We start from the raw sequence: 25,898 nt of genomic DNA, 5'->3' as shown, positions 1-25,898 counted from the left end.
ATAATACTAGAACTAGAGAACCAGTACTAACAACAAGGAGAAAAGAGAAGAATGGAGGAAGGGAGAAAGAGGACTATCGCTGGTTAGAGAAATACTCCATGCGATAGATCTTTCCCCCATATTGCCTTTATAGATAAAACTCCAATCAATTACAATATCACAGTAGTAGTTCTGTAATAGAAGTAGAGAACAAATAGAAGACTAATTAGGCCACTGACTAACAATTAAAATAGGACTAAACTAAGTACTACTACAGGACTAAACTAACGACTACAGTACCACAGGGGCTTGACAATAATGCCCCTGCGGTATTACAAAAACATAACTTAGTAGAGTTGGTTGCTAATTTTTAGGAGTTTAAATTCTTATACATATTGTAACTACAAAAACATGACGTTTGCGACTTCTCTCATCGCGAAGTGCAGCTACGGCAAGCCGTCGCTGTTTGTCATCAAGGAGAGCATTTGAAAGTTGCTGCACCTGCAGGGGGATGTGGTGGTGTCGACGTTGGGCCCTCGGCATGTCCTGTTGCGCTTCTCTATTCCGGCAGATTTCGTCAAGGTGTGGATGAAAGAGTAGATGCATATTCAAGGGTTCCTGTTTCATTTTATGAAGTGGACATCAGACTTTGTTTCTGGTTGGGAATCCCCCTTTGCGCCTGTATGGATTTCGCTGCCGGGGAACTTGTATCAGGGGAACTACTTGTTGTCGATCGCAGGGGCTGTAGGCAGGGTTTTGAAGGTGGATGGCGCAACTGCTAATTGCACTCGCACAGTGGCAGCTCGTGTTTGTATTGAGGTTGACCTGCGTGTGCAGTTGCTGGCGAAGATCTGGGTAGGCTGTGGCGACAGTGGCTTCCACCAGTCTGTGGTGTATGAGAAGTTGCCCCTTTATTGCAGCCTGTGTTCGAAGATTGGCCATTCGAAGGAGTTGTGCAGGAAGTGGCAGCGTCGGAGGCCGGAAGTTGCAGCGGCATCGATTCCAGTAGGGGCTGTGGCAACGGCTGTCATAGAGGAGGGGAGAAATGGCGATGGGGTCTTCATTCCTCATGGAGAAGGCACGTCTGCTGGTGCTGGGCGAGAGGAAGTGGGAAGCCCAAGACGGCGGCAGAGCAGGCCTTCGCGCAAGGGGAGGGGTCGTTGGAGGCCTGTGGCAGTAGGCTTTGTGGAGACCCAGGAGTTTGATATTGCTGATGGTGGGGGAGTGGGGGCACCTCTTGATGAACAGGTGGGCCTTACAGGTGGGGAGGCAGGCGATGCCATTCCTAGTGTCGATGCAGCCTTGACTGAGCCTAGTGTCCCGGCGGTGGGGCCGCAGGCGATGGCTGTCGTGGAGAGTAGAGTGGTGGTGCCTTTGGATGCTCTGGTAGAGGCTGGCGGTGGGGTCGAGGTGTCTAGCCAAGAATGGAGGCAGCCAAGAGCATCCTCGGTGGTGGGTGACAGGCCATCCTTCTTTGTTAATAGTGCTGCCCCGGCAGGATTGAAAGATGACTGGCTGGTGCCAGGCGCTGCACCAGTAGTGGCAAGTCGTGTGGAGGTGATGGAAAGCCTCAGGGCCTTTAACGCCTCTCTTACAGGGAGGGTGAACAGGTTGGTGGAGCGACTGGCTGAATCGCGTTTGGCCACTTTTCCCAGCCCTGAGATAGTGCCAGTGGCACAAGCAGGGGTTGTTCAGGGGGGTCGTGGTGGCAGAAGGCGTTTGTAGCCGAGGGACCCTTGCCTTGGTGCAGCCTTGGTCTATAAACGCAAGAAAATTAAGAAGGCTGCAGCGGGAAGGAGGAACAGAGATGGGACGCAAAGAAGGGTCACGAGATTGATGAGATCGGCAATAGCAGCATTAAACTCTGAACAATGAATTGCATCTTTTGGAATGCAAGAGGGGTTGGAAACAAGCCTACGTGTAGGTGATTGAAAGCTCTTGGTAGCGCTAATAATGTGGATTTGGTGGCAGTGGCTGAACCAAAGGCACAAGCTTCCAAGGCGCATGTGATTAGGAGGAGGATCGGTTTGGACTCTATGCTCTGTTCAAACAGGCTTTAGGTTTTTTGGAGGGCTTCGGTGTAGGTTTGTGTGGTGGATGAAGGCGACCAGTTTGTGACCTTGGAGTGTGTGGGGGGCAGCGCAGGTTCCTTTCTCATTTCTTTTGTGCATGGCTTTTGCGAGAGGATGGATAGGAAGGTCTTGTGGGAGAGGCTTGAGGAGTTCTCTCGGTCTGTATCCACTCCTTGGGCGGTGGGGGGTGACGTTAATGCTGTTGTGGCACCGCTAGAAAAGGTGGGTAGGAGGCCAGCTTGCTCTCTCTCGTTGGAGGACTTCGGAGGCTTCGTTAATCGGGCGGCTCTTATAGATGCAGGCTATGTTGGAAACATGTTCACCTGGTCCAACAACCAGAATGGTGCAAGCAGGGTGATGGCTCTGCTGGACAGATTTTTGGTGAATGCAGAGTGGGCGAATGTGTTTACCAGGTGCTTAGTGACTCACTTTAGCAGGACTTGTTCTGACCATGCGCCTCTTGGCCTCTCCTTTGGTGTGGAAGGGCGCCGTCCTTTGTCAGGTTTCAAGTTTCAACAGATGTGGCTCCGACACCCTGAGTTTCATTCGTTTGTGAAGGAGCAGTGGGATAAGACGGTGCTGGGGTCTGCCTTAAATGTGCTTTAATTGAAGCTTAAAGGGCTTCGCTCTGCCCTCCGCAACTGGAACAGGGAGGTGTTTGGCAACATACATCAGCGTGTTAGGGATGCGGAGGATGCGGTGTGTAGAGCTGAAACTGATTTTGACTCACGGGGTGATGAGGCGACCAGGGCAGCTCTGGGGATGGCTAGGGATAATCTCCAGGAGGTGCTGTTGTAGGAGGAGATCTTCTGGAGGTAGAAGTCCAGGGTTCACTGGCTTAAGGAGGGGGATCGCAATACAAAGTTCTTCCACTCGATGGTCAATGTCAGGAGGAGGATTGCATGCGTGGAGCGCATCAGAGGTGCCAATGGCGAGTGGATCTCGGATGTGGAGGGGGTGCAAGAAGAGGCCGTGCGACATTTTTCAGGCATTTTTACCACACAGGGCTGTGTGATGGATGCGGGGTTGTTATCGGTGATCCTTGCGGTGGTGACCGAGGCTGATAATGTGGCTCTGGTGGTGGCCCCGTCCTTGGAGGAAGTTAAGGGTGCTGTCTTTGCCTTGTCTGCAGACAGTGCGCCTGGGCCTGATGGGTTCTCGGGCCATTTCTTCACTACCTGCTGGGAGGTAGTGGGTGCTGATGTGTAGGTTGCGGTGCAGGAATTCTTTGCAAGTGGATCTCTCCCTAGGAGCTACACTGCTGCCAACTTGGTCATGATTCCAAAAAAAGACAACCCTGAGGTGATGGCTGATTTGAGGCCTATTAGCCTGTGCAACTTCTCCTACAAGGTAATTGCGAAGATTATGACTTCTAGGCTTACAGATTTGCTGCCTACCCTGGTGGCGGAGGAGCAGGGTGCTTTTGTGCAGGGGAGATGTATTCATAATAACATTTCTCTTGTGCAAGAGGTTACGCACGAGTTGAACAGGAAGGCGAGGGGGGGAAATGTGATCCTAAAGTTGGATATGGCTAAGGCCTATGACCGGCTTTAGTGGGAGTTTCTGTGGAGTGTGCTCTTGAAGTTTGGGTTCTGTAGGGAGTGGGTCAATTTGGTCAGGAGGACAGTTGAGAATTGTTGGTTCTCGGTGGTGCTTGGGGGCAGGCAGTCAGGCTTCTTCAAATCTTCCAGGGGGTGTGACTAGGGGACCCTTTGTTGCCTACGCCATTCATTTTGGCAGAGTAGGTACTTAGCAGGGGAATCAAGGAGTTATTTGCTGAAGGCCATGCCTCCTATTTCAGTTTGCCGAGAGGGTGCCCAGGGATCTCTCATAGTCTTTTTGCTGATGACACCATCATCTTCTGTAGGGGTCTCAAGAGCTCTCTTAAGCAGATCATGAGGTTCCTCAATAGGTATGAAGGTTTTTCAGGCCAGCTTGTCAACAAACAGAAGAGTTGTTTTGTGGTTGGGCACAAGGCTACGCCAACCCAAGCTAGGATGGTGGGGGCGGTTATTGGCTTTACTCAGAAGGCACTTCCACTCACTTATCTAGGGGCCCCTCTTCACTGTGCTAGGCTCAAGATTAGCTTCTTTGATGGTCTAGTTGGTAAAATCCGCAGTAAGGTGGCAGGATGGAAGGCTAAGCTCCTCTCTGCTGGGGGCCGAGTTACTCTGCTGAAGCATGTCCTCTCCTCTATCCCTATCCATGTCTTGGCCACGCTGGATCATCCTAAAGCTGTGTTGCGAAGGTTGTATGGTATCTTTGCTGATTTTCTTTGGGGAACCTCGGAATGGGGGAAGCGGAGGCACTGGGTTAGCTGGTAGAAGGTGTGTAGGCCACAGGAGGAAGGGGGCCTTGGTGTTAGGCTGCTAGAAGAGGTTGGGCTCTCGTTGATGCTCAAGGGGCTTTGGCGTGTTCTGACGGAGCATTCCTTATGGAGCAGCTTTTTCAAGGCCAAGTTCTTCAAGGGTCTCCATGTGCTGCTGGTTGAGCCACAGGGGGTGGGCTCTAGGTCTTGGAGGAATGTGCTGGCGTTTAGGGGAATGATCCTGGAGAGGTGTCGGTGGCTGGTTGGCACTGGGAATGTCTTATTTTGGCTGGATAACTGGTCTGGGGCGGGTCCTTTGATTGATGTAGTGGACAATGCCCTCTTGGTTGATGTAGACCTGCGGGTGAAAGATGCCATTGAGGGGGATGGCTCTTGGAGGCAAGACATCTTGGATCACATTGATGATGAGGACATCCGACAGGCAATTGCCTTTGGAAAATTTCACATCTTCGACAGGCCAGATGTATTAATGTGGACACTGGCAAGTGATGGCTGTTTTTCGACCAAATCGGTTTGGAACGAGATCAGCGCGGTGGGGCTTGTTGCTCCCTATGCAAAGTGGATATGGAACCCCTCTATCCCAACCAAGGTGGCTTTCTTCTCTTGGCAGCTGCTGAATGGCAGGATGCCTACGGAGGTTACCTTAATGACAGTAGAGATTCCTTTGGCTTCTCGATGTTACTGCTGCGGAAGCCCCAAGAGGGAAACTACAGATCACTGCCTAGTTGATGGTGTTACTGCGGCTAAGGTGTGGGGTTTCTTTTCTCCCCTATTTGACATGGTGCCTCACCCAGGTCAGGACGTCAGGAGTCGGATAGCACTTTGGCATGGGTTGGCGAGCTACTGGTGCATCAATGATTACATAGTTGGGCTGCTGCCTGCTCTGATCGTGTGGGAGCTATGGAAAAAAAGGAACAGCAGGAGGCATGGGGAGTCTAGGCATACTGCTGCCACAATCATTGAACGCATTAGAAGGTGGGTGAAAGAGCTCCCGCTCCCATCAAAGGTTGGCAGACAGGGGTCTGCAAGGGATGGGATGATTCGGCAGTGGTTTGAGCTAGTGGTAGCTCCGGTCAAAGCCACACGGCCCTTCCCTGTCTATTGGTGTCCCCCTTCAGTCGCTGTTAAGCTTAATGTTGATGGGGCCTGTCGGGGCAATCCTGGAGACGGAGGGGGAGGGGGGGTCATCCGAAACAATGAGGGAGCAGTCCTGGCAGCCTTTTCTAACAGCTATGGGAGGTGCACTAATGCTATTGCAGAGCTGAGAGCTTTGAGGGACGGCCTTCGATTATGCCATGATCTGGGGTACAAGGATGTGATTGTTCACTCAGACTCGGATACCACGGTTAGACAGATAAATCATAAGAGGTGTAGCCTGTGGCAGGGATGGTACTGGTTCGATGAGATCCTCCAGCTGATTGAAGCGACGAGGGCGACTGTGGCCTTTGCTTACAGGGAGAGCAACAGGGCTACTGATTGGCTGGCAAAGCAGGCTTGTGCCTCGCAATGTTCCATAACCTTCCAGCCAGATAACTTGCCGCTAGGCAGCTTTTGATGTATGGTGAGGGAGGATAGAGAGGGCCTGCCGGTTCTTAGAGCTTAGGGCTTGGTTTTGTTCTTGTGAGCTGATTTGCTTTGGGCTGGGGTAAGGCGGGACGTCCCCCCCTGTATTCTTTATTCTTTTTTGTCTTAATAAAATTTAGGGGCTGGCCCGGGTCCCAGAGAAGTTCGGGGTAAAAAAAAAAAAAAAAAAAACATTGCCTTTGAAAGATCCGCCTCTCCTACTAAAAAGCCAAAAATAGCTTTTCTGTTTTTCAGATTTGAATAATGGAATATAATTTGAGAGTGTCTCACAGTTGTGAGTATGGTGCGAGACCGGTGGCTTTCTCTTCTTCTTCTTCTTAGTTCTTTTTCCCATTACCTTACCCTGTCCAGAAGCACCTACGTGTTCACTACCGTTTCACCTAAAAGCTCGAACTTTTAGGGAAGGGCAGCATCAATGTAGATTAACACTCCCCCACATGTGCAGGCCAAGATTCCATGGTCCTTGCACGTGGAGCTCACATGGCATTTCTTCGCGTGGCATCAAGGGAGAAGAAGTGTAGGTCCTTACCCCTTTTTTGCACTTCCCAGGAGTCAAACACTCGACCTCCCTGCTTTGATACCATGTTCACTACCAACAACAAACAACAACAAAAAACTCAGCCTTATCCCAACTTAATGTGGGTCGGCTACATGGATCCAAACAAAACAAAGTAGGGAAAACTGAGGCCTAAAAAAAAAGGGGAATGAAGAGATGGGAAAAAAGGGATGGGAAATGAGTTGAGAAACGAAAAATGGGAAATGACAAATGAAATATGGAAAATAAAAAGAAAAATAAAAGATGTAAGATGAAAGTAAGAGGAAAGAGGCACAACCCAACAAATCAGAAGAATCTCAGCTAAATGGGATCTGCTACATGGAACCTTGCCCTCCAATAGGGTCTATCCGAGGTCATACTTGGTACAAGACCTAGACTGTGCATGTCCTTCCTCACAACTTCTCCTATGGTCATTTTAGGCCTGCCCCTAGCTCTTTTAGCTCCTTCAATCGGAATTATATCACTCCTTACTGGGGCGTCCCTAGGCCTCCATTGAACATAATCATACCACCTCAAACGACTCTTTCGGAGTTTGCCATTGATCGGGGCAACTCCCAAGTCAGCTCTAATACGTTCATTCTGTACTTTATCCTTCCTAGTTTTTCCGCACATCCATCTTAAAATCCTCATCTTTGCTACACATAGCTTCTCAATATGACACTTCTTCACTGCCCAACATCCTGCCCCATACATCAACACTATGACCAGTTACATTAGTCGTCGGTCCTTCTTCTCCCTCGCCCTTTCAACCTAGGTTTAGGTCGACCCAGTTTCTGGAATTTCAGCCCTGAACCCCATTCCTACCATAAGATACTTACCTGTACATCTTACCCAAACCTGCAACTTCCGCCTCTTCAAGTTCAGCAGTTAAACCTATTTTCGAGTTGACCCTTTTGAGTATTTGTTAGTTGATTCTATTAGTCCTTCGAACTAACCATTCATGCCTGAAATTTGAAGTCATTTGCAGGTGAGTTGAGAGAGTTCTCTGTTTGGGAGAGAATTCTGTTATCCACCAATTTCCTCTCCTATCGTGAGGTTGAAGACAACCTCCCTACCCCCTTATTAATTAAAACCCTTAAAATACCATATTGCCCTCCCCTTTACACTTAAGTCCCTACTATCCTTATTTTGTTTCCTATTTCAAGATTACCCCTCCCCCCACTTATACATTACCTTCCACTTACTTGTTTCTCTTCTCTTGTGGTTTGAAGTTCCAATAAATTACAGCATTGCCACTATTTGTTGTATTACATTTGTAAAGTTCTGGATTGTTACTGAAATTACATATTTGCCATTACCTTTGCATTTTTAGCCTTTACTAGCTTGGGTGGGCCCTAGCAAATCCAACCTTAATGGTTTTTGAACTCGGGATCGCACCATATGGTGGGAAATTCAAGTGGGGAAATTCCAAAACTAACTTGTTGAAGTATCAAAATCCTAGTTGTTTTATTTTCTCATTTTCTTGTTCCTTAATTTCTAATTAGCAATGAATTTATTTAGGTATATTTCATTCTGAGTAGGCAAGTTCCTAAAGCAAAATGGTGTCAATATACTATATAAATGTATTACGAGTTGTTAAAAAGTTGAACATTTTGTCTGTAGAATGTATTCACGTCATTCATTGCTAGGGTGGAGTTTCTGGTTCTTCCATCATTCTAATGTTATGCTCTCCACCCCCCTCTCTCTCATGAGGAAATTCACTTTTGACCAAGAAAAAGGTAACTTATCTCCATATTGTATTGGGGAAATTTGTTAGATCTATGAAATAAGAAAATTAATTACAAAACAAATAGGTGTGACTTTGTTTTACACTAATTTTGTCTTATAAACCTACTTGTTTTGTAATTCTTTTTCTTATCTTGTAGATCTAAGAAATTGCCGCTAATTTTTTTTTAAAATGTGGAAGTCATGGAATTCTTTCTTGGCTGCTTTAATTATTTAGTAATTTCATATGCAAGGCTATACATGTTCTTTTTCTTCTTTTGATGCTAGGAATCCCACAATTTTTGGTGAATGGCATTATTTACCATATGTTATTTTGTATTGGGAAAAGTAATGCTAATTTCCTGTCACAAGATTCAAATTGTTGCCCCTCTATTCATGCCTTTGGTTTCACTTACCACTGTTTGATGCAATTAAATATACAGGATTTTATTCGTGAAGTGGACCCTGATATTATAATTGGTTATAACATCTGCAAATTTGATTTGCCATATCTCATTGAGGTACTTTTACTTGTCTCTTCTATCCATTGTAGTTTACTCCATGGATGATGCTTAATTTTTGTTGTCCTTAAAATTTATGGTCCATATGGTGGAGGAAAGCCTAGTTCTGACTAGCAGTTATTTCTCATTGAGCTAATTAGACTTGTCCATGTGGTTTTCAGAGAGCCGAGGTCTTAAAAATAGCAGAATTTCCATTTCTGGGCCGCATTAGGAACAGCAGGGTCCGTGTCAAGGATACCACATTTTCTTCAAGGTAAGGTTTTGCATTGCGTTACTGTTGTTGCTTAGTTGGGCTCCTTGTAGATATTTTAATTAGTTTATTGTTCATACTGATGCATCTATCAAGTAGAATTAGTGGATTTCTTTGCTTATTCTTGATTTGGTCACATGTTTTGTCATTTGTGGTAGCTGCTGGTGTTTGATATCATAAATTTCATGATATTGAAAAATGGTACACGGAAGGAATCCATATCTTTAACAAAGATTTAGGGCAAAAGGGAAAGAAAAAAAAAGGCCATACCCTGTGCACAAGGCTCCCGCGTTTAGCAGGGTCTGGGGAAGGTATGTACGCAGCCTTACCCCTGTTTCCAGGACTTGAACCCGTGACCAAGCGTTCAGCAAGTGAGCACTTGACCAACGCGCCAAGCATGACCTTCGGCAAAAAGGAAAGAAATACAGAAATAATATTGAATGATGCTGGCTGTAAACTTTTTTTCCAGGCAACACTGTTTTTGAAAATGAAAGGGCCAAGATGTTCGCCAACTGATGCAGAGCTCAAACAGTACCAGCATAGGAGGAGAAAGGACCAGGCCCAAACTAAACCTGGTTTTGGTTCTAGTAATCATATAAGCCTTATTATATTAAATTTTCAGCCCCATCTGAGTATTGGATGATGAGTTATTCTATTAGTCTCCATTCTGGTTCTGTTCCTACCAAGTATTAAGTCGCTGCGATTCTGTCCCTGTGGTTTAGTTTCCCAAATCTGTCCTAACAGGTTAGTGAAATGCATCACCAACTTGGCACTCCAAGAGCTACACGTTTAATCGGTACCTCGAAGGCCCCTCCTACAAAGTCACTAATGTCATGAACTTCACCACACTGAACTAGTTAACTCAATGCAACTAAGCTTCTTCCAACTACTTTGGTGTCAGTGACAGAAATTCTACCCTCTTTTAAGGCCATAAATTCTGTAAGCAGTAGGCACTCATATGTTGGTCTCAACAAAGCCTTGTGGCTAATCAGATCTTGTTCTACCATTCTACCCTTTAAAGGACCATATTTTCTGTAATTTATAATTGCTAATGTCTTCTAGTCTAAATTTGGCCTTCCCTTGTCATTTTAGCACCTTTCAGATGACAGAACTTGTTAACTAAAGGGCCATAATCTGTAGCAAGTCCCGATTCCACAGGCTAGAAAAATCCTAAAATTCGTCATTTGTGTTGCATGACGTTGCAAAATAAAATTGTTTGACATTATGCTCATATACAACTAATAAAACCCTACTAATGACTCTTAAAATAAAATTGGAGACTCAGATTTGAGTGCTACAAATCTTAGTTTCCAAAAGGAATCTAAATGTACAACTAAGAGACGATTAAGATAGAAAGAACTAAAGAAAAGCAAATAGTGACTACTGACAAAATTTATGAGGTCAGTTCTTTTCTGGAGTACAATTTTCTCTAGCTGGTTCAGGTGTGGATTTTGATGTTGTGCCTGGGAAATCCTCCTCTTTGTTTTTGTTTTTCCCCCCTTCCCATGGTCCTTCATTTTTAAAATAAAGTTGAGTTAGTTATCCCAACGTTTTTTTTTTGGAGGGGGGGGGGGATGGGTTTAGATTGTTTGTGGGGCATAATTTATTTCACTGGCTAGTAGGCATGCCTGGTGTAATTTATTTATAGTGGTAGTTGCTTTCATTTCTTTGATTTCTATCGATTACTACTGATTATTTTTAGTACTGCTCACCTTGATAACTTGAGGTATTTGCAGACAATATGGAACGAGGGAAAGCAAAGAAGTTACGATTGACGGGAGAGTTCAATTCGATTTGCTTCAGGTTCAGCTGAGCTCTTCTACATTAGGCTGCTTCATATTTTTGATGAGACAAAGCTAACACTTCTAGGTTAAACCATGACCAACCTAATTTATTGTCTTTTTCGATACCAGGTTATGCAGAGGGATTATAAACTAAGTTCTTACTCATTGAATTCTGTTTCATCACACTTTCTTGGGGAGCAGGTGAAGGTTTTGCTTTCATTTTGGTATTATCATCATCTAGTACTATGGACAGTAGAAGTGTAGAACAAGGATCCACCATAAGCAGTCAAAGTTAAACCAGAAATGAGTGTGGAATAATGATGACATGGGTTTGAAAAATTATTAATAGTTTTCCTTTTTCTCCAAGTGAAAAAACAATCTGAAAACAAGGAAGTAATTGGTTTGATTTGAACATTTGGTTCTGAGTTGATGTATGAGGAATACAAAGGAAGAGGCTAATACACCACTCATTACGTGACATGTCTATACACCAACAATTAAATCCAGAATGTGCTTATATTATGTATAGTTTAATATATGTATTGGAAAAATTATTTACACTATATTTAAATTTAAATTTTTATATTTTTACAAAAAACACATGCAATTCGGTGGGGTCAAGTCACTAAGGCCTCATTCCAAGGCTGACTCAATTCTCCTGTTTATAGAACCTGGTCCAAACCCCAAAATAAGTTGTGCTTGGTTTGGGTCAGTGTTGTTCACTTACACCCAACTGATTGTAGCCCTAGTTTATTGTAGCCTTGTATCTTCTCTAGACTCTAATCCTGGCACCATTTCTTCTGTGGCAGAAAGAAGATGTCCACCACTCTATTATATCTGATCTTCAGAATGGGAACTCGGAGACTAGAAGACGGCTTGCTGTTTACTGCTTAAAGGTTCATTAATGTTTTTAATTCTTACTATTTTGAACTGGATCTTCATTCTCAGTGATTTGATTGTCCGATATGGTTTTTGAAACCAAAGAGTAACTAACTTCAATAACCTGGCAATACTGTTTTAGTATAAATACCTAATGTAACTTGGAGAGGCTGTGCTGGATTTTGCATCACAATAATGTTTAAACAGGTGGGTAGAAAATTTGATAGGCCATTAAAATATTTGATGAATGAATTTTATATATTGATGCAATGCATGAGTCGGAGGAATATTTTCATCAAAGCAAGAAGCTGATAATTGTGCTGGAAGGCGATACTGCTTTGCCATTTTAAATAATGGGAAAAGATTCTCTGAGCTGCTGGGGCAGGGTGCACTAGCACCTCTATACATAGTCATTTAATAAACCTCACCTGAGTTTATGTTTTAACTAATATTCTTCTTACAAATTCATAGTTCAAATCAGACCATTATATAATTAGGTTGGCTAAATATGTTTACCTGCTACCATTGGTGGAGATGCCTATGTGTCTTGTTCTATAAGATCAAAGATTCTCCCCTGAGCTTGGGGACTCTGACTTCCCTAACTAATCAGACTCGGCTGCTGCTGTCCACTCTTGAGTGTTCGAATTAAGACAGTTCTTTTTCAAACAATCTGTACTCCCACACTTGAAACATACTGCAGTGTCCTTTTTACACTCTCCAAAACGAAATCTTCTACATTTGGTACACCTAACTGAGGGTTCTTTTACTAGAAACTTCCTGACTAAACGCTCCTAGACTATCCTGACCTTATTACCCCACATCAGACGGTTCTTTTTCTGATGTACGTCCTTACCATACCTATAACAAACACCAATACCTTTCCTCCGCTGCCCATTATGTATTTTTCCACACTCAGAACATCTTGTTTCCTCCCTGACTTCTGTTTCCCTTTCTTGGTGCCATTTTCTTCTGGCAACCAAAAACATAAGATTCCATTAGATAGAGTAATTAAAATTGTCTAATTCAAAGAATATTAATTAAACAAATCAATTCAATTATTCTCTTTTATCTTATTATCCAATCCTATGCCTCCAGTTCTAATTCTTATGTCTTCAGAGCTAAATTTGCTCTAATACCATCTATAACGAGCCGAATCCAGACGGGGTAAAAGGTACTGCCCTCACGGGCGCTGATCAAATGATCTTCTATATACCTCAATTTATTATCACAACTCCCATATAACATGACACACACAACAGAAGACTTACTAATTGGAGTTGGATATACTTCATAGTTCTAAAGAGTATTTACAAACATTTGGCAGATAATAGCATTCATTATCCAAAGGTTATTACATTTCTGTTACATTTCTCTTACTTCTTGAACATATCCTATGTATTCTTACAAATACAAAAGTATATTAGCAACCCTCGTCGGCTACTCAGCCTTGTCTCTCAAGTGTATGCACCTGACGCACAAACATCCATTTGTGTCTGGTTCAGTACATACACACTCTCCTATTCTCATCTGTAAAATCAACATATAAAATGGGATGAGCTGAAAGCCCAGAGAGGAGAATCATGCTATATAATCAATCATATTTTTAAGGATATTCTTATACTTGAATAGTTATAAACATCATATCTGAAGTAAAACTTAAGTCTGGTCATCTTGGTGTCCTGCCAATGTGCACAATAATCTGAGGTTCTGCCGGCCATCCACAATCGTCTATTCTTCCTGATTCCAGTAGCTGAAGCATTGGGGAGGAACAATGTGAATGTGATCGATGATTCCCCCAGATACACAATCTACTCCCTTGTTCCAGTCACTGAAGCACTGGGGAGGATTATAACCAGTCGTATAACGTATTACGTATTATATCTTCCCTCATCCAGTACCTAATCCCCTACTGGAAAGGGATGGCAGTCACAAGGGTTCTACATTCATTTCATACAAACACATCATGTTACATTCTTATCATTTCACTCGTTCATGTTCAATCCTTGCATTCATTCATTCATAACTGATTCCATTCATATATATGTTCATTCCATTCTAAGGCATCACAATCTGTTATGTAACATATTGAATCAGCAGGTCCTATAATATAACTCATTTCATTTGGTAAATACAAAACAATATTCATTTCTTCACATAATACATTCATACATATACTACTGTACAATTATCACATATCAACAAACATGTTCCATTCACATACTCATTATGTCATGCTTTATACAATCGATAATCTATAACAATACAGTATATGATCGCTCACATTCTTAATATTATATATATAGCAATGCATCATTCAATACACATGATCCTCTCACCTCTTCTTAATTAAGTAATCGTCCATGTTCAACAACACTTGAGTGTATATAGGCACACCTTTTGTGATTCCCGAAATCAAACTTCAATATAACTTCAAATTTCCCTTCCTTGATCAAAAACTCTCTCAGTTGTTCTTCAATTCACTGGCTCAACATACCATACTCTAATTCCCTATTAGAACATAATCTAAATTCTATTAGAAACTCATTAAAACAGTAGCAGCGTAACAACAATCAAATCTAACCTTTAAACTTACCTTTGAAATCTAAATTCCTATTATCCTAGTAGATTCAATCCAGCACCATCTCCATCCTCTTCCTTCTTATTCTTCTTCCTCTTCTTTCTTTCTTCCTTTTCTCTAAGTCCAGAACTCAACAACCTTAGGGATTTCCAGCAACTATGTGACTGTCCCAGCCTTGCCACCACCTACTTAAGCATGCACATGGTGGCTGCCTCTAAGGCCACCATGTGATGCACTAGTGTGCTTGATCAAATCAGGTCCATAGCCACCTCCTCCTTCTAGCCATGTGGTTGGGTTCCTATTGCCACCACCAACTTGGCCATGCAAATGGTGGCTGTTTAGACTAGGTCAAACAAAGTGGCTGACCCTTGATTACACCTCACCCTTATGCCATGTGGCTACTAACCATGCCACCACCTCATCCTCTCCATGCACCATGTGGCAGCCGGCAGCCCTGAAGTAGGACACATGGTCCCAATCATGCTATGCCACCTCTAATCCCTCATTAATCCCCTTAATAATAGGATTAACTTAATTAATCATATTAATAAAATACTAATCAATATTTAATCACTAAGATTAATATAAGCATGCCACCTTGTGCTTGCATTATTCATCATAAATAAATAAAACAATTCAATAGACACTAAAATATTAACAAGTAATCCAATTAATTATTCATGACCTGCTTGCGAGGTGTTACACCCTTACTAGGAACTTCTTTTAGGTAACGTAACACACGACAAGCAACATCCCATGGACTTTTTTTGGTGTCTATATAAACTGACTATGACCCCAACAACAAAAGATATATTTGGTCGAGTAACAGTAAGGTAAATAAGTTTTCCAACTAATCTTCTATACCAATGTATATCTTCAAAATCTTCACTCTCACTAGAACCAAACTTTTGATGAGGATCCATGGAAGTATCCGTCGGTTTAGAAGCAAGCATTCCAGTTTCAGACAGAAGATCGAATACACATTTCCTTTGTGATAGACTAACTCCTTTCTTGCCCCGTAAAACTTCAACACCAAGAAATACTTGAGAGAACCCAAGTCTTTCATCTGAAAATGTTGATGAAGATAGGATTTAACTTGAGCAATACCAAAAGCATCATTACTAGATATAATAATATCATCCACATAAACAACCATCACAACAACTTTCGAATTCTGGCGGTGAACAAAGACGGAATTATCAGAATAACACTGTGAGAATCCAAAACGAATTACAATGGAGCTGAACTTATCAAACCATGCTCTTGGATATTGAACTAGGACTAGAAATAAACCTGCACTTACCTTAAGACTGACTTTAATTACAATAGGATAGGGGACAGGTATCTTGATTAGAATAAGGAATATTGTAATCGAGATATATACATAACATATATTTTTTTGTGAGGCACTTATTGTTACATGGTATAGCTTAATTCTTCTTCTACTAGACATAGAAAAAAAAAAGAAAAAAAAAAAGAGAGTATGCTGGTTTTCGTACATTCTAATTCTATTTTTCCTTCTTTTTCTTTAAGAAAGAATGGTAAAAGATAATGTGTTGCAAAATGAGTTAGGGCGTACACTGTTGCTTTGCTTAACCTTGTTCTTTCTTTCTTTCTTTGCTGGCATAGGTAACATAGAAAAAACACAAACATTTATGTATATCAACTCATGTTGTTTATGTAATAGAAGGTGCCACTTGGGCCCAGTGGTAAGGACCTTGGATTGTTGTGGCCGGGTCTTGGGATCAAATCCCGCCTTCACCCTTCTTCTAATCCTCCAAGTACACATTTCTATTTAAAAAAAAAAAACCCTTTCGAGATATGACACACCCAGCAAGAAATCTGTGGCACGGTTAGTGAGCTTGTTTGTTTTTTTTTTTAATCATAACAATAAAGGCGAAAGATTGACTGGAGCAAGGGTGGTCTAAGACCACTGCGTGAGTGATTTTATATCACATCAATAAAGGCTTTCCTTTGTTTATTTGCTTGTGAGTGCGTTAGTTTGATTGCAGGAGTGAAAAAGGGCTAGGAATCACAATGACATCTGAACCATAGTTGTCACGGTGTCTAGGCAGCCCAAGGCGTTGGAGGTGCGGGTGACATCAACAAGGTGCCTAGGTGACGCCTTGACAACTATGATCCGCGCTGATGTGATATGACATACAGAAATTAGTCTACTTATATCTTCTGGTCCTTCAATACTTATTTATGCATCTGTCTTGTCTTTCTATATAGATTTTTATCCAAAATCTATTGATCGTTTCATGGTGCCCTAAATGGGCTTATTTTCTTTGACCCTCGAAAGGAAATATTATTTTGACTAGAAAGCATCACTCTAGGAATACCTTAGCACAATAGAAAGCTTTCTCAATTTGCAGGATGCTTATCTTCCACAACGGCTTTTGGACAAACTGATGTTCATTTACAATTATGTGGAGATGGCTCGGGTGACGGGTGTCCCTATCTCTTTTCTGCTTTCAAGAGGCCAAAGCATCAAGGTAAAGACATTGTGGTTACTAGAAGACGATCTCATGCTGAAGGATTGACTTGCTGAACTTCTTTGAATAATCATTGTTTTCAGGTTCTTTCTCAACTTCTTAGGAAGGCTAAACAGAAAAATTTGGTCATTCCATATGTCAAAAAACAGGGATCTGATCAAGGATATGAGGGTGCAACTGTGAGTTTTTTATGTCTGTCACTGGACTTTCTCATCTTCCATTATTCTCTTACTGTCTCCCACTATGACTGCTGATGCATATAGTAGGATAAGTATACTTTTTGAGACAAATGAATACACACAAACACAAAGAAGGTGTTATCAGTTCCAAATAAAATATTTCTATAGTGATAGTAGGTCTATTTTGAATGCAATGGTTCTGTGGTAAAAAGCTTTAGTCATATGATAATCTGTATATACCACATTATTTAATCATTCATTACTATTTTTTTCTTCAATAATGAATTAAATATTGTAAATATGTATCATCCAATTATTGAACAAAGAAAACTGAAACTGGTCAATTTTTGACTATTTTATATTTGACGCATATAAGCTTGATTTTGTATATGGCTATATGCTTGAAGTACCTTTTGATGTTCAAGTGTTTATGAAAGGTAATGGGATACGATACTTGTTTACGCGCGTGTGCACTGTGCACTGTGCATACACAGAGTTGGATCCATCTATATATAGAGATCCAGCTGTACGCCACAAAATTGTTGATAAAACAATACTGTGTAACATAGATATTTCACTCATCTTCTCACCATGTACTGTCTTTTTTTTTTTTTTTTTTTGGTGAACCCATGTACTGACTTTTTAATTCTGTAGTATTATGTTACTCTTAATAAGAATTTATGGGGGAGAGCAAAAGGTCAATACGGCCAATGTATTTGGTATTACTTCATTATTCAGTGTTTTGCTTCAAAGAGGTCATACTAGATAGTGGTTTTAGACTTATTGTCTATCTCCATAGTGAACCTTATAGTTCCAAAAATGAGCTACAACATTTGTCACTTTTCACTCTGAATTGATCGCCTCAAAGTGCAATGGATGGATCTTTTGCTATGTAATTGTATTAGGTGCGTCTTGATTCTTATCTATCATTTCCAAAAGTTTGATTTACAATCCGATCAGTTTATAATGTTTCCATCAATTCCATGTTTATGTTACAACTCTATAGTCTATACCTTGGGTTCAGAAGATTTTCTGTCCTTTTTTTCACTAATTAAAACTTTTGACTCTTGGTCAATCCTTTTGAATCACTGTTGGTCATTCTGTCTTGCGATTTTTTCTTGCTCTTAGCTGCCAAATGAACATGGAAAAAAAGGGGATTTTGACAAATAGACACGGTATAAATCTCCCATGAGGTAGGGGTACTGCTGGAATATATTTTTTGTGTGTCATGTGCTGGATGGACAATGAACTCTAAACACACAAATATACACACCCACACCCACACAAACTCACCCTCTCATGAGCATCAACAGATATTCGTAGTTGTGAAAATTGATTGAATTCCAAAATCTTGGCTTGGTTTTGAATCAAATAGTGAAGCAAATTGTAAATGACATGATCCTTTCTGGTTTTATAATAATTGAAAGGAAAAAAACACTTATCCATGTATTTTCAATCAACTATATCCATCTAATTCCATACATATGCTTATTATTTAGTAGCAACCACGTAATGAATATTCCCATCTATCTTTCTGTACCATGATGGGATGTATGGTTTGTACCATTGTAAGCTTTAATAGATATTAACAAACTTAAATGCCGCAAAATTTGAACATCAATAAAAACTAGCCATCTCAGACCTTCAACTGAATGCCTTGTTTTAAGTGTTTTAGGACTTAATTCATATGGCTTTGGAGAAGTTTATTTAGCAGGAGTTTGTGGATTGTTGTCTGTTGGCTACTATAATTGAATCTAAGATTGTTTTATTTCATAAACCTTTTCCTAGTGGTTATGTAATATATTGTGTCCCAAGCATTTCCCCCCTCAGAAATTTAAACAAGTAGTTGGAGAAAAAGAGTTAAATAGCTTCTTCCGGACCTAGAAACACAAACAATATTAATGCAAATGTCATTTAATGATTAAAGTTACTTCTTAATGTTTTGGAATAAAAATTTGGTAATTTTAATTTTTGTAGTCTTTTTATTTTGGATGAAGATTAATGTGGCTTCTCTTTATGTTTTTGGACTGGGCTAAGATTGTAATTTTGGTTTCCGAAATCTGAACTGTGTAACATAACAAATTTTGTTCTATATCTTTTTCTCTATACAAAGTTTGCACATAGAAACTGCAAAGTTAACTTTATTCCTTCTATTTTTTTTTCTAACTGACAAGTTCCACAAAATATGATATTGCATGTGAATCCCAAATTCTTGTAGTTTATTCATTTTGTTTCACTATATAGAGTATTTTTTTTTTTTTCATTTGTTAATGTAGGTCATTGGTTATGGAGCATTGAACCTTGTTTACAATGGCTGTGCTTTTATCAACAACAAAAACTACAACACCAAAGTCTTATCCCAACTAAATGGGGTCGGCTACATGGACTCTTTCTCTAAATTTAAAAGATTGGCTGATAATATTACAATGGCTGTGCTTTTACCATAAACTAAAATTTATAGTGTATCATGATGTTTTCTTGATGATTTACATTAACAAGCATCTACAAATAAAGGCCATCTTATTTCATGAGCAAGCTGCGACACTAACAGTCTGACACCTTTCACTCGCCATCTTTTTCTTTCAGATAAATGCTTTCAGCTTGCTGGCTTTAATTTTTGTAAACATTAGAGATAGCTAAATGCATGTAGGTACAGTGACAACACGGATTTTGTATAATGCAGGTTTTGGAAGCCAGAGTAGGGTTCTATGAGAAGCCCATAGCAACGTTGGATTTTGCATCTCTGTATCCATCCATCATGATGGCATATAATCTCTGTTACTGCACTCTGGTAACATATTCTTCCTATGAATCATTGATTCTTATGGTCTAGTTGTATATTCTGGGAAGTTTGAAGTGGAACTCATGTTTTTTAAATTTGAATCATGTGCCAATTTTTTCCCTTCTCACTTGCCAACAAAAGCTTTTTGTTAACTTTGATGCGTGTTTTACAGCAAAAAGTAAAGGCCCAACGATAGGGATCCCAAGCAGCCTCCTCCCAGGTTTAACTTGCCATGAAGAAACCACAATACATTTACCAAGGACATCATCACCACCCTATGGATAACCCCACCCAAAGACAAGAGCCAATGTCCCAATCCTAGATTCATATTAAATTTGAAACTAGTGCCAATTTGTTGGGTGGGACCTTCTTGGTTATTTTTTTTGTAGGTTTCTCATGTGTTTGTTTGTGGTGAGATGTAGCTGGCAAGAGCTGTGTTTTGCATGCTGTTGGTAGTGCTTTCATTATCTTTGCTCTGTTTTTGTCTTCTAAAACATTCTTCCTTGTACTGTTTCTAGCTTTTTTGGTTCTGCTCCAGTCATGGTTCCTTTCAAAGTCATTTTTGTTCAGCTTGTGGGTTGTACTTTGGGGCTTCCACTTGCTCTTTTAAAACATTCACTTTCTTGTTTGATACTTCCCCTAGGCTTTTGACATGATTTTCTTCTTGTCTTGGGTTCTGTTGAGTTCATTTTTGTTCTGGATTGTTGCTTTGGGGATTCAACACTCACTTTTGATTATATTTTCTTACTAACCAAAAGGCAAAGAAGGGGAACAGGAAGTAACCTGTTGCTGCTTTTGATTGCTGTGAAGGTAACACCTGAAGATGTTCGCAAACTAAACCTGCCTTCAGAATGTGTCAATAAAACTCCCTCCGGTGATATGTTTGTGAAGACAAATTTACAGAAGGTTAAATTTCTGATTGACGCGCTTCGTTTGTATTAATGATTCAATTTTCGGATGAAATTCTTCTATTCAAAGCTTTGCTAAGAATTTGCAATACAAATTTACTATTTTGAATAAGAAATGAAGCTCAATTTTCTTTCAGGGCATACTTCCTGAAATTCTTGAAGAACTGTTGACCGCTCGCAAAAGAGCTAAAGCTGATCTGAAGGTGATTTTCCACTTTCCTGGCTGTCCACCCAAATTCTTTCAATAGATGCCATTTTGCGCTTTACGTTTTGGGTCTGGTAATATGTGATTCATTTATTTATATTTTGATGCTCATCACTAGAGATGAGAGTTTATTGGTTAATCTAGTTTTGTAATCTTTAGTTTCACTAACCGATTACCTTGCAATAGGAAGCAAAGGATCCCTTGGAGAAGGCTGTACTGGATGGTCGCCAGCTGGCTCTGAAGGTAAATCTTGTTATTGTGACATTTTTTCATTTTTTATTCCTCATCTCTTTTTATGGCCTGCTCTTTTTGTAATTCTTTCTTTTTCTTCTTCTGGTATACTATTATCAGCACTTTGTCTTATGGGTTCCCTTTAATTTTCCTTCTTTTAGGTAAGTGCGAATTCTGTATATGGGTTTACAGGAGCTTCGGTTGGCCAGTTACCTTGTATAGAGATATCTTCTAGTGTGACAAGCTATGGTAATTAAATGATTTCCAGTTTTTGGCTTCCCTGTTCTGCTTATTCATTGATATGGGAGCTTTCTTGTGTAATGGGTGAGGTTCTGTTTAGTCTCATTAACTGGTTTTCCTTTGTAAAGGTCGGCAAATGATTGAACACACGAAGAAGCTTGTGGAAGAGAAATTCACTACAGTTCGGGGCTATGAGCACAATGCTGAGGTATGTTTCTCCAATTTTAATTTGTATTTGGAATTTCATTTGTTGCATGCGTGAGACTATGTCAGGAATGCTACTGAAGAAAAATGGGATGAAAAGAAGGGGAGGGTGAAAAATTAGTTGTGGCATTCATCAACTGGAAGCATGGGTATTCAAGGTTTTAAGTATAAGTATCGGTATTGGGTATCGTATTGGAGGGTTGATTTTAAGAGAAGTGTTGTATTGTATCTGAGTGATGCAAGATATGCTAAAGATAAATTAGTCAAGATACACATAAAAATGCTAAGGTTTCATGAAGCATAAAACAATATAAATAAGCAATATGTAAAATATATCATTTATGAAACTAAAAAAGAACAAAGTAAGATGAGACAAGTGCATTCAATTGATTATGTATAAAGGATACTGTTTCTTACATGTACTAATAATCTAATACCATAAAGAGTTCCAGGCTGGTTCAATCTCAGAGGTGGAAGTGTTTTCAGGTAAAGGAGCAACCAGGATGATGTTGTGCACATACTGCACATACGCACAATACTAACCCCATTAAAATAGTGAGAGCAATGCAACTCCCACTCATTAGTAGAATCGCGTGTACTGCTCTGGATTAACCATTGTCGGTACAATTCTCAATTCTGGTTGTGCTTGACCATATTCATAACTTCATACCCCAAAGAATTCCCATGTCCACAGCTCGAAGAAGCACCAGCATGATCCGAACTCATGCTCAGTGATTCCATGCCCCTCATAAGCACGTTACTGTCATGTGGATTGAGGCCATGCTTACCCTTCTGACTGTAAGCCCGTGGCTTTAGGTGAACACCATGATCCTCATCTTGGTTGCATGAGTATCCTTCCTCACTTATGAGCTGCAACCCAACATACGACTGTGAAATCCCACCATCACCATCACCATAGTGCCCTTTAGATAACCTGGTTTATACCAAGTTTGTCAAAAACGTTGCCTGGGTGACCAAGTGAAGAAACCATGCTGCTTAGTGCTTGAACCAGGGTTGAAAGTGAGTTCCCTGAAAAAAGTGGTTGTTGCAAATTATTAGCTGATAAAGCATGTTCTGTTGATTAGTTAAGAAAATAATCTAGTTTCTAACTTCAATACATTGTTGTCGTTGTTATGTTATTTTTTTTGCGAATTTTTCTCAAGATTCTTATGGTGCAGGAATAGGACCATATCTTGAAATCTCAGTCGAAACCACCATGATTTGCGAAATATTTTGGCTTTAATGAAGGTCGAAATGAAACTGGGTGCGACTCAGTAGGAATGTAGGATTTCAACTGACTTTTTGGCATTTGGCCAAAATTTTGGTTGCGACTCGGTTTCAGTACAAAACAGTACATATAGAAGTACTGTTTCAATCTACCCATTTTGGCATTTTTAACAAAGTGTTGGTGACTGCTACAATGCATCTACAACAGCTATATTCTGCATTACAGCAAGATTTGTGTAAGATTCAAACTTAGATGTATACCCATTTCCCCTAAAGGTTTCGAGCCTTCCCGGAACTCTATGTGGTACTGACATAGAGTTGGAGGAACTGTTTTGTAGGGGTGTTTTAACCTTAGTTGTTCACTTGTACTTGACTCATTGTAACACTTGTAACGGTTTGCAATATTAAATGTTTTTTTTTTCTTTCTCAATGCATATTTTAGTTGCTTTTATTAAATATTGTGTGTTCTAATACCAAATTATGTGTAGAATAGGCTATATTTGAGAAAGTATACACTATACAGCAGGGTACGGCTTACACCATCATCTTTTAGAGTACGAGACCAAACTACCATTTTGAGTGTGTTTTTTTACAATCTAATGAGTCCAATATGTTTAGAAATTCTTAACTAGGTTTTCCCTGAAGTTTGCTAAAATATGGTCATTTGACCACCGAAATAGCCAAACGAAATGGCCCGCTGAAACATGCAGAGTTTTGGTCAAAACCCGATATCTTGTTTTCGATTGAAGTCGAAGTCTCGAACCTTGAGTAGGACAGGACACCTCAAATCTGATGTAGAAGCGTAGAACTATAGATCCACAATTATGGTTGATTTCAAGGGTGGAATCAATGCAGCAACATGCCGAACATAGTAGTGGAAAGAGAAAATAATGGAAACTAGATGCTATTTGTAAAAAAATAGTTCTAGAAGCACTAAAAGTGCTAAAATTAGGGTTAGGGTCGAGAGAGTTAGATGGTATAATTTTTGTTTTGGAAAAATTTGATTAGAGTTTTAAGTGCTGGAATGATTTCTATTTTCAGTTCCGGGGAAAGGGGTTGAAGGCTATTGATGAGATTCTTTTAGAGTTGAGTGGTGTAGGTTAATTAGGATTCTTTAATGGCGGTTTAATGATGGAAGGCACTGGTTATGAGGCTGAAGTAAGCTGCTGTAATAGTTAGTATAAAAAATAAAAGTAAAAAGTAGAAGACGAAAATAAAGGGGAGGTATTATCAAGGAACCCACCCTGAAGGGAGCTGCAGAATTAGCATGAGGCTTATGAAAACTCGCTGCTACGCAAAAACCAGTTTTGATGAAACTTAACATCTAGCCTGTCAAACCTGGAAATCAGGTTTTAAATTTCCAGAAACTGCACAATTATATAGCCAAAGAGAATACGCCGCGCCTAAAATCATCCCGAGCTCTGCTAATGTGGCTACTAAGCTATTTCTTTGGAAAGCTCCTACTGAGATGGGGAATTCCCTGATAAAGCTGCTAGTACCTGGTGAACTCATATTGGCCAAACTGTTTTAACCCCATTTACTACACACTGAAATCTATTTAAGATAATAAACTTTTCAACCCAAAAGTATTTTATTGGGCCCAAAAGACTAAAATTCCCCAAAAAAACTTGCTACGACTTGCAAAGCCTGCAACAGTGTTTCGCATTAACTTGTAACTTGAAGAGTGGATAGTAGGCTATTACATAATGAAAATTCTTTTGTCTAAAAGAGTTCAATATCAAGAAAATTAAAATATCAATCAAATCTCTCTTTCTCTCTCTCTTGGTTGTTTGACTATGCTGGTGTGTGCTGAAAGTGGTTGCGATTTGTTCTCGTGTCAACCTAGCCTTTGATGCTTTCACAAAGGTTGCTACATGACAAAGAGTCTTCTCTAAGTGTGTTTGCATGAGGAGAAATAGGCTGGTCTCCAGTCTCCTGTATGCTAAATCTTTTTTTATTTTGATTTTTTTTCAATATTATTTTTAGTATAAATAAGAAATCTAATATTTAATATAAAAAAATATGGATATGCGTAGCTTATGAATAGAATATTTGAATCTATTTGTGATTTTCCATTATGTGGGTTGGTTCTTAAACTACAATAGCTTATTAGCTTAAATGTCTTCCATGCCTTTCCTTTGAGTACCAGTAGCATGGGTTCTCTGAATCAGTAGTCTATTTATTATTCAGTAAACTATGATTTTTGTATGCTTTCAGGTTATCTATGGGGACACTGATTCTGTAATGGTACAATTTGGTGTATCCACTGTAGAAGCAGCAATGAAATTGGGACGAGAAGCTGCTGAATATATTAGTGGCACTTTCACAAAGGTATGTGGCTTTGGAGGTTGTTTTTTATATCATGCATAGTTGTCAAGGAGACAGGCAAACCAAGGCAGTGGAAGGCACCTAGTGATGCATAGGTGCCCTAGGTGTGCATGCTATGTAATATTTATGCTATAATGCTTTAATGGTTTATATTAAATTTAATGTATAGGTATCCATGCAATATAATATAATTCTCATGAAAAAGCGAAGCAATATACTAAGAGCATGATAACATATAATAAAAAAACAGAAAAAGATAACTTTAATATAATACAAGCCAACAAAACAGTCAGAAAAAAAGTCACTTTAATATAAGACAAAATAATAAAAATATAGGCCCAACAAAAGAAGTCCGCCTAGGTCACAAAGGCAGGCCAAGGAAACCAATGCAGGCACCTTTTGTGCATCTATAAGGTGACCGCACGCCTAGCTGCCAAGGTGACACCTTGACAACTATGATATCATGTTTTGTTTGTTACCTTTTCCTTTCAGCTCAATGACCAATCAGTAGCCAGAGAATTGAGACTCTATGGGCCTCCATCCTTGGACCTACTATTCTTCTCTTTATTGTTGAATGATCAATTAATTGAAGAGAAAGATTTCTCTCAATGAGCATGTCTCAATAGTGTCTTTTGACTGCTGGCATGTGGACAGATGATGTGGCTAATCTGACTCTTGGATAGATAGGCTACACCCTGAATAGTCTACAATGTCAAAATTTGTGGTTCATATAAACTGTATGGCATAGTTGTCAAGGTGTCGCCTAGGCGGGGGCCTTGACGGTTGCCTTGTTGGTGTCACCTTGTGTCCAAGCCCCCTCCAACGCCTTGGGTCACCTAGACGTTATGACAACTAGCTAT

The 25,898-nt window shown here is 40.3% G+C and overlaps 1 protein-coding gene across 1 annotated transcript in view; it reads left to right on the top strand.

The window, feature by feature from the left end:
• LOC122649017 (DNA polymerase delta catalytic subunit) overlaps positions 1–25,898 on the top strand; it is a 37,939-nt gene that overhangs the window by 3,271 nt on the left and 8,770 nt on the right. The window contains exons 8-21 of the mRNA XM_043842363.1: positions 8,668–8,745; positions 8,907–8,998; positions 10,732–10,798; positions 10,909–10,980; positions 11,589–11,675; positions 16,615–16,734; positions 16,818–16,913; positions 19,597–19,704; positions 20,506–20,601; positions 20,741–20,806; positions 20,995–21,051; positions 21,201–21,288; positions 21,408–21,487; positions 24,928–25,041. Of these exons, the coding sequence (XP_043698298.1) occupies positions 8,668–8,745; positions 8,907–8,998; positions 10,732–10,798; positions 10,909–10,980; positions 11,589–11,675; positions 16,615–16,734; positions 16,818–16,913; positions 19,597–19,704; positions 20,506–20,601; positions 20,741–20,806; positions 20,995–21,051; positions 21,201–21,288; positions 21,408–21,487; positions 24,928–25,041 (1,221 nt within the window). The remainder of the gene's footprint in view (positions 1–8,667; positions 8,746–8,906; positions 8,999–10,731; positions 10,799–10,908; positions 10,981–11,588; positions 11,676–16,614; positions 16,735–16,817; positions 16,914–19,596; positions 19,705–20,505; positions 20,602–20,740; positions 20,807–20,994; positions 21,052–21,200; positions 21,289–21,407; positions 21,488–24,927; positions 25,042–25,898) is intronic.

The sequence above is a fragment of the Telopea speciosissima genome, chromosome 1 (assembly GCF_018873765.1).
Source record: "Telopea speciosissima isolate NSW1024214 ecotype Mountain lineage chromosome 1, Tspe_v1, whole genome shotgun sequence".
Classification (NCBI taxonomy): domain Eukaryota; kingdom Viridiplantae; phylum Streptophyta; class Magnoliopsida; order Proteales; family Proteaceae; genus Telopea; species Telopea speciosissima.
This window is presented reverse-complemented; position numbering and strand designations above follow the sequence as displayed.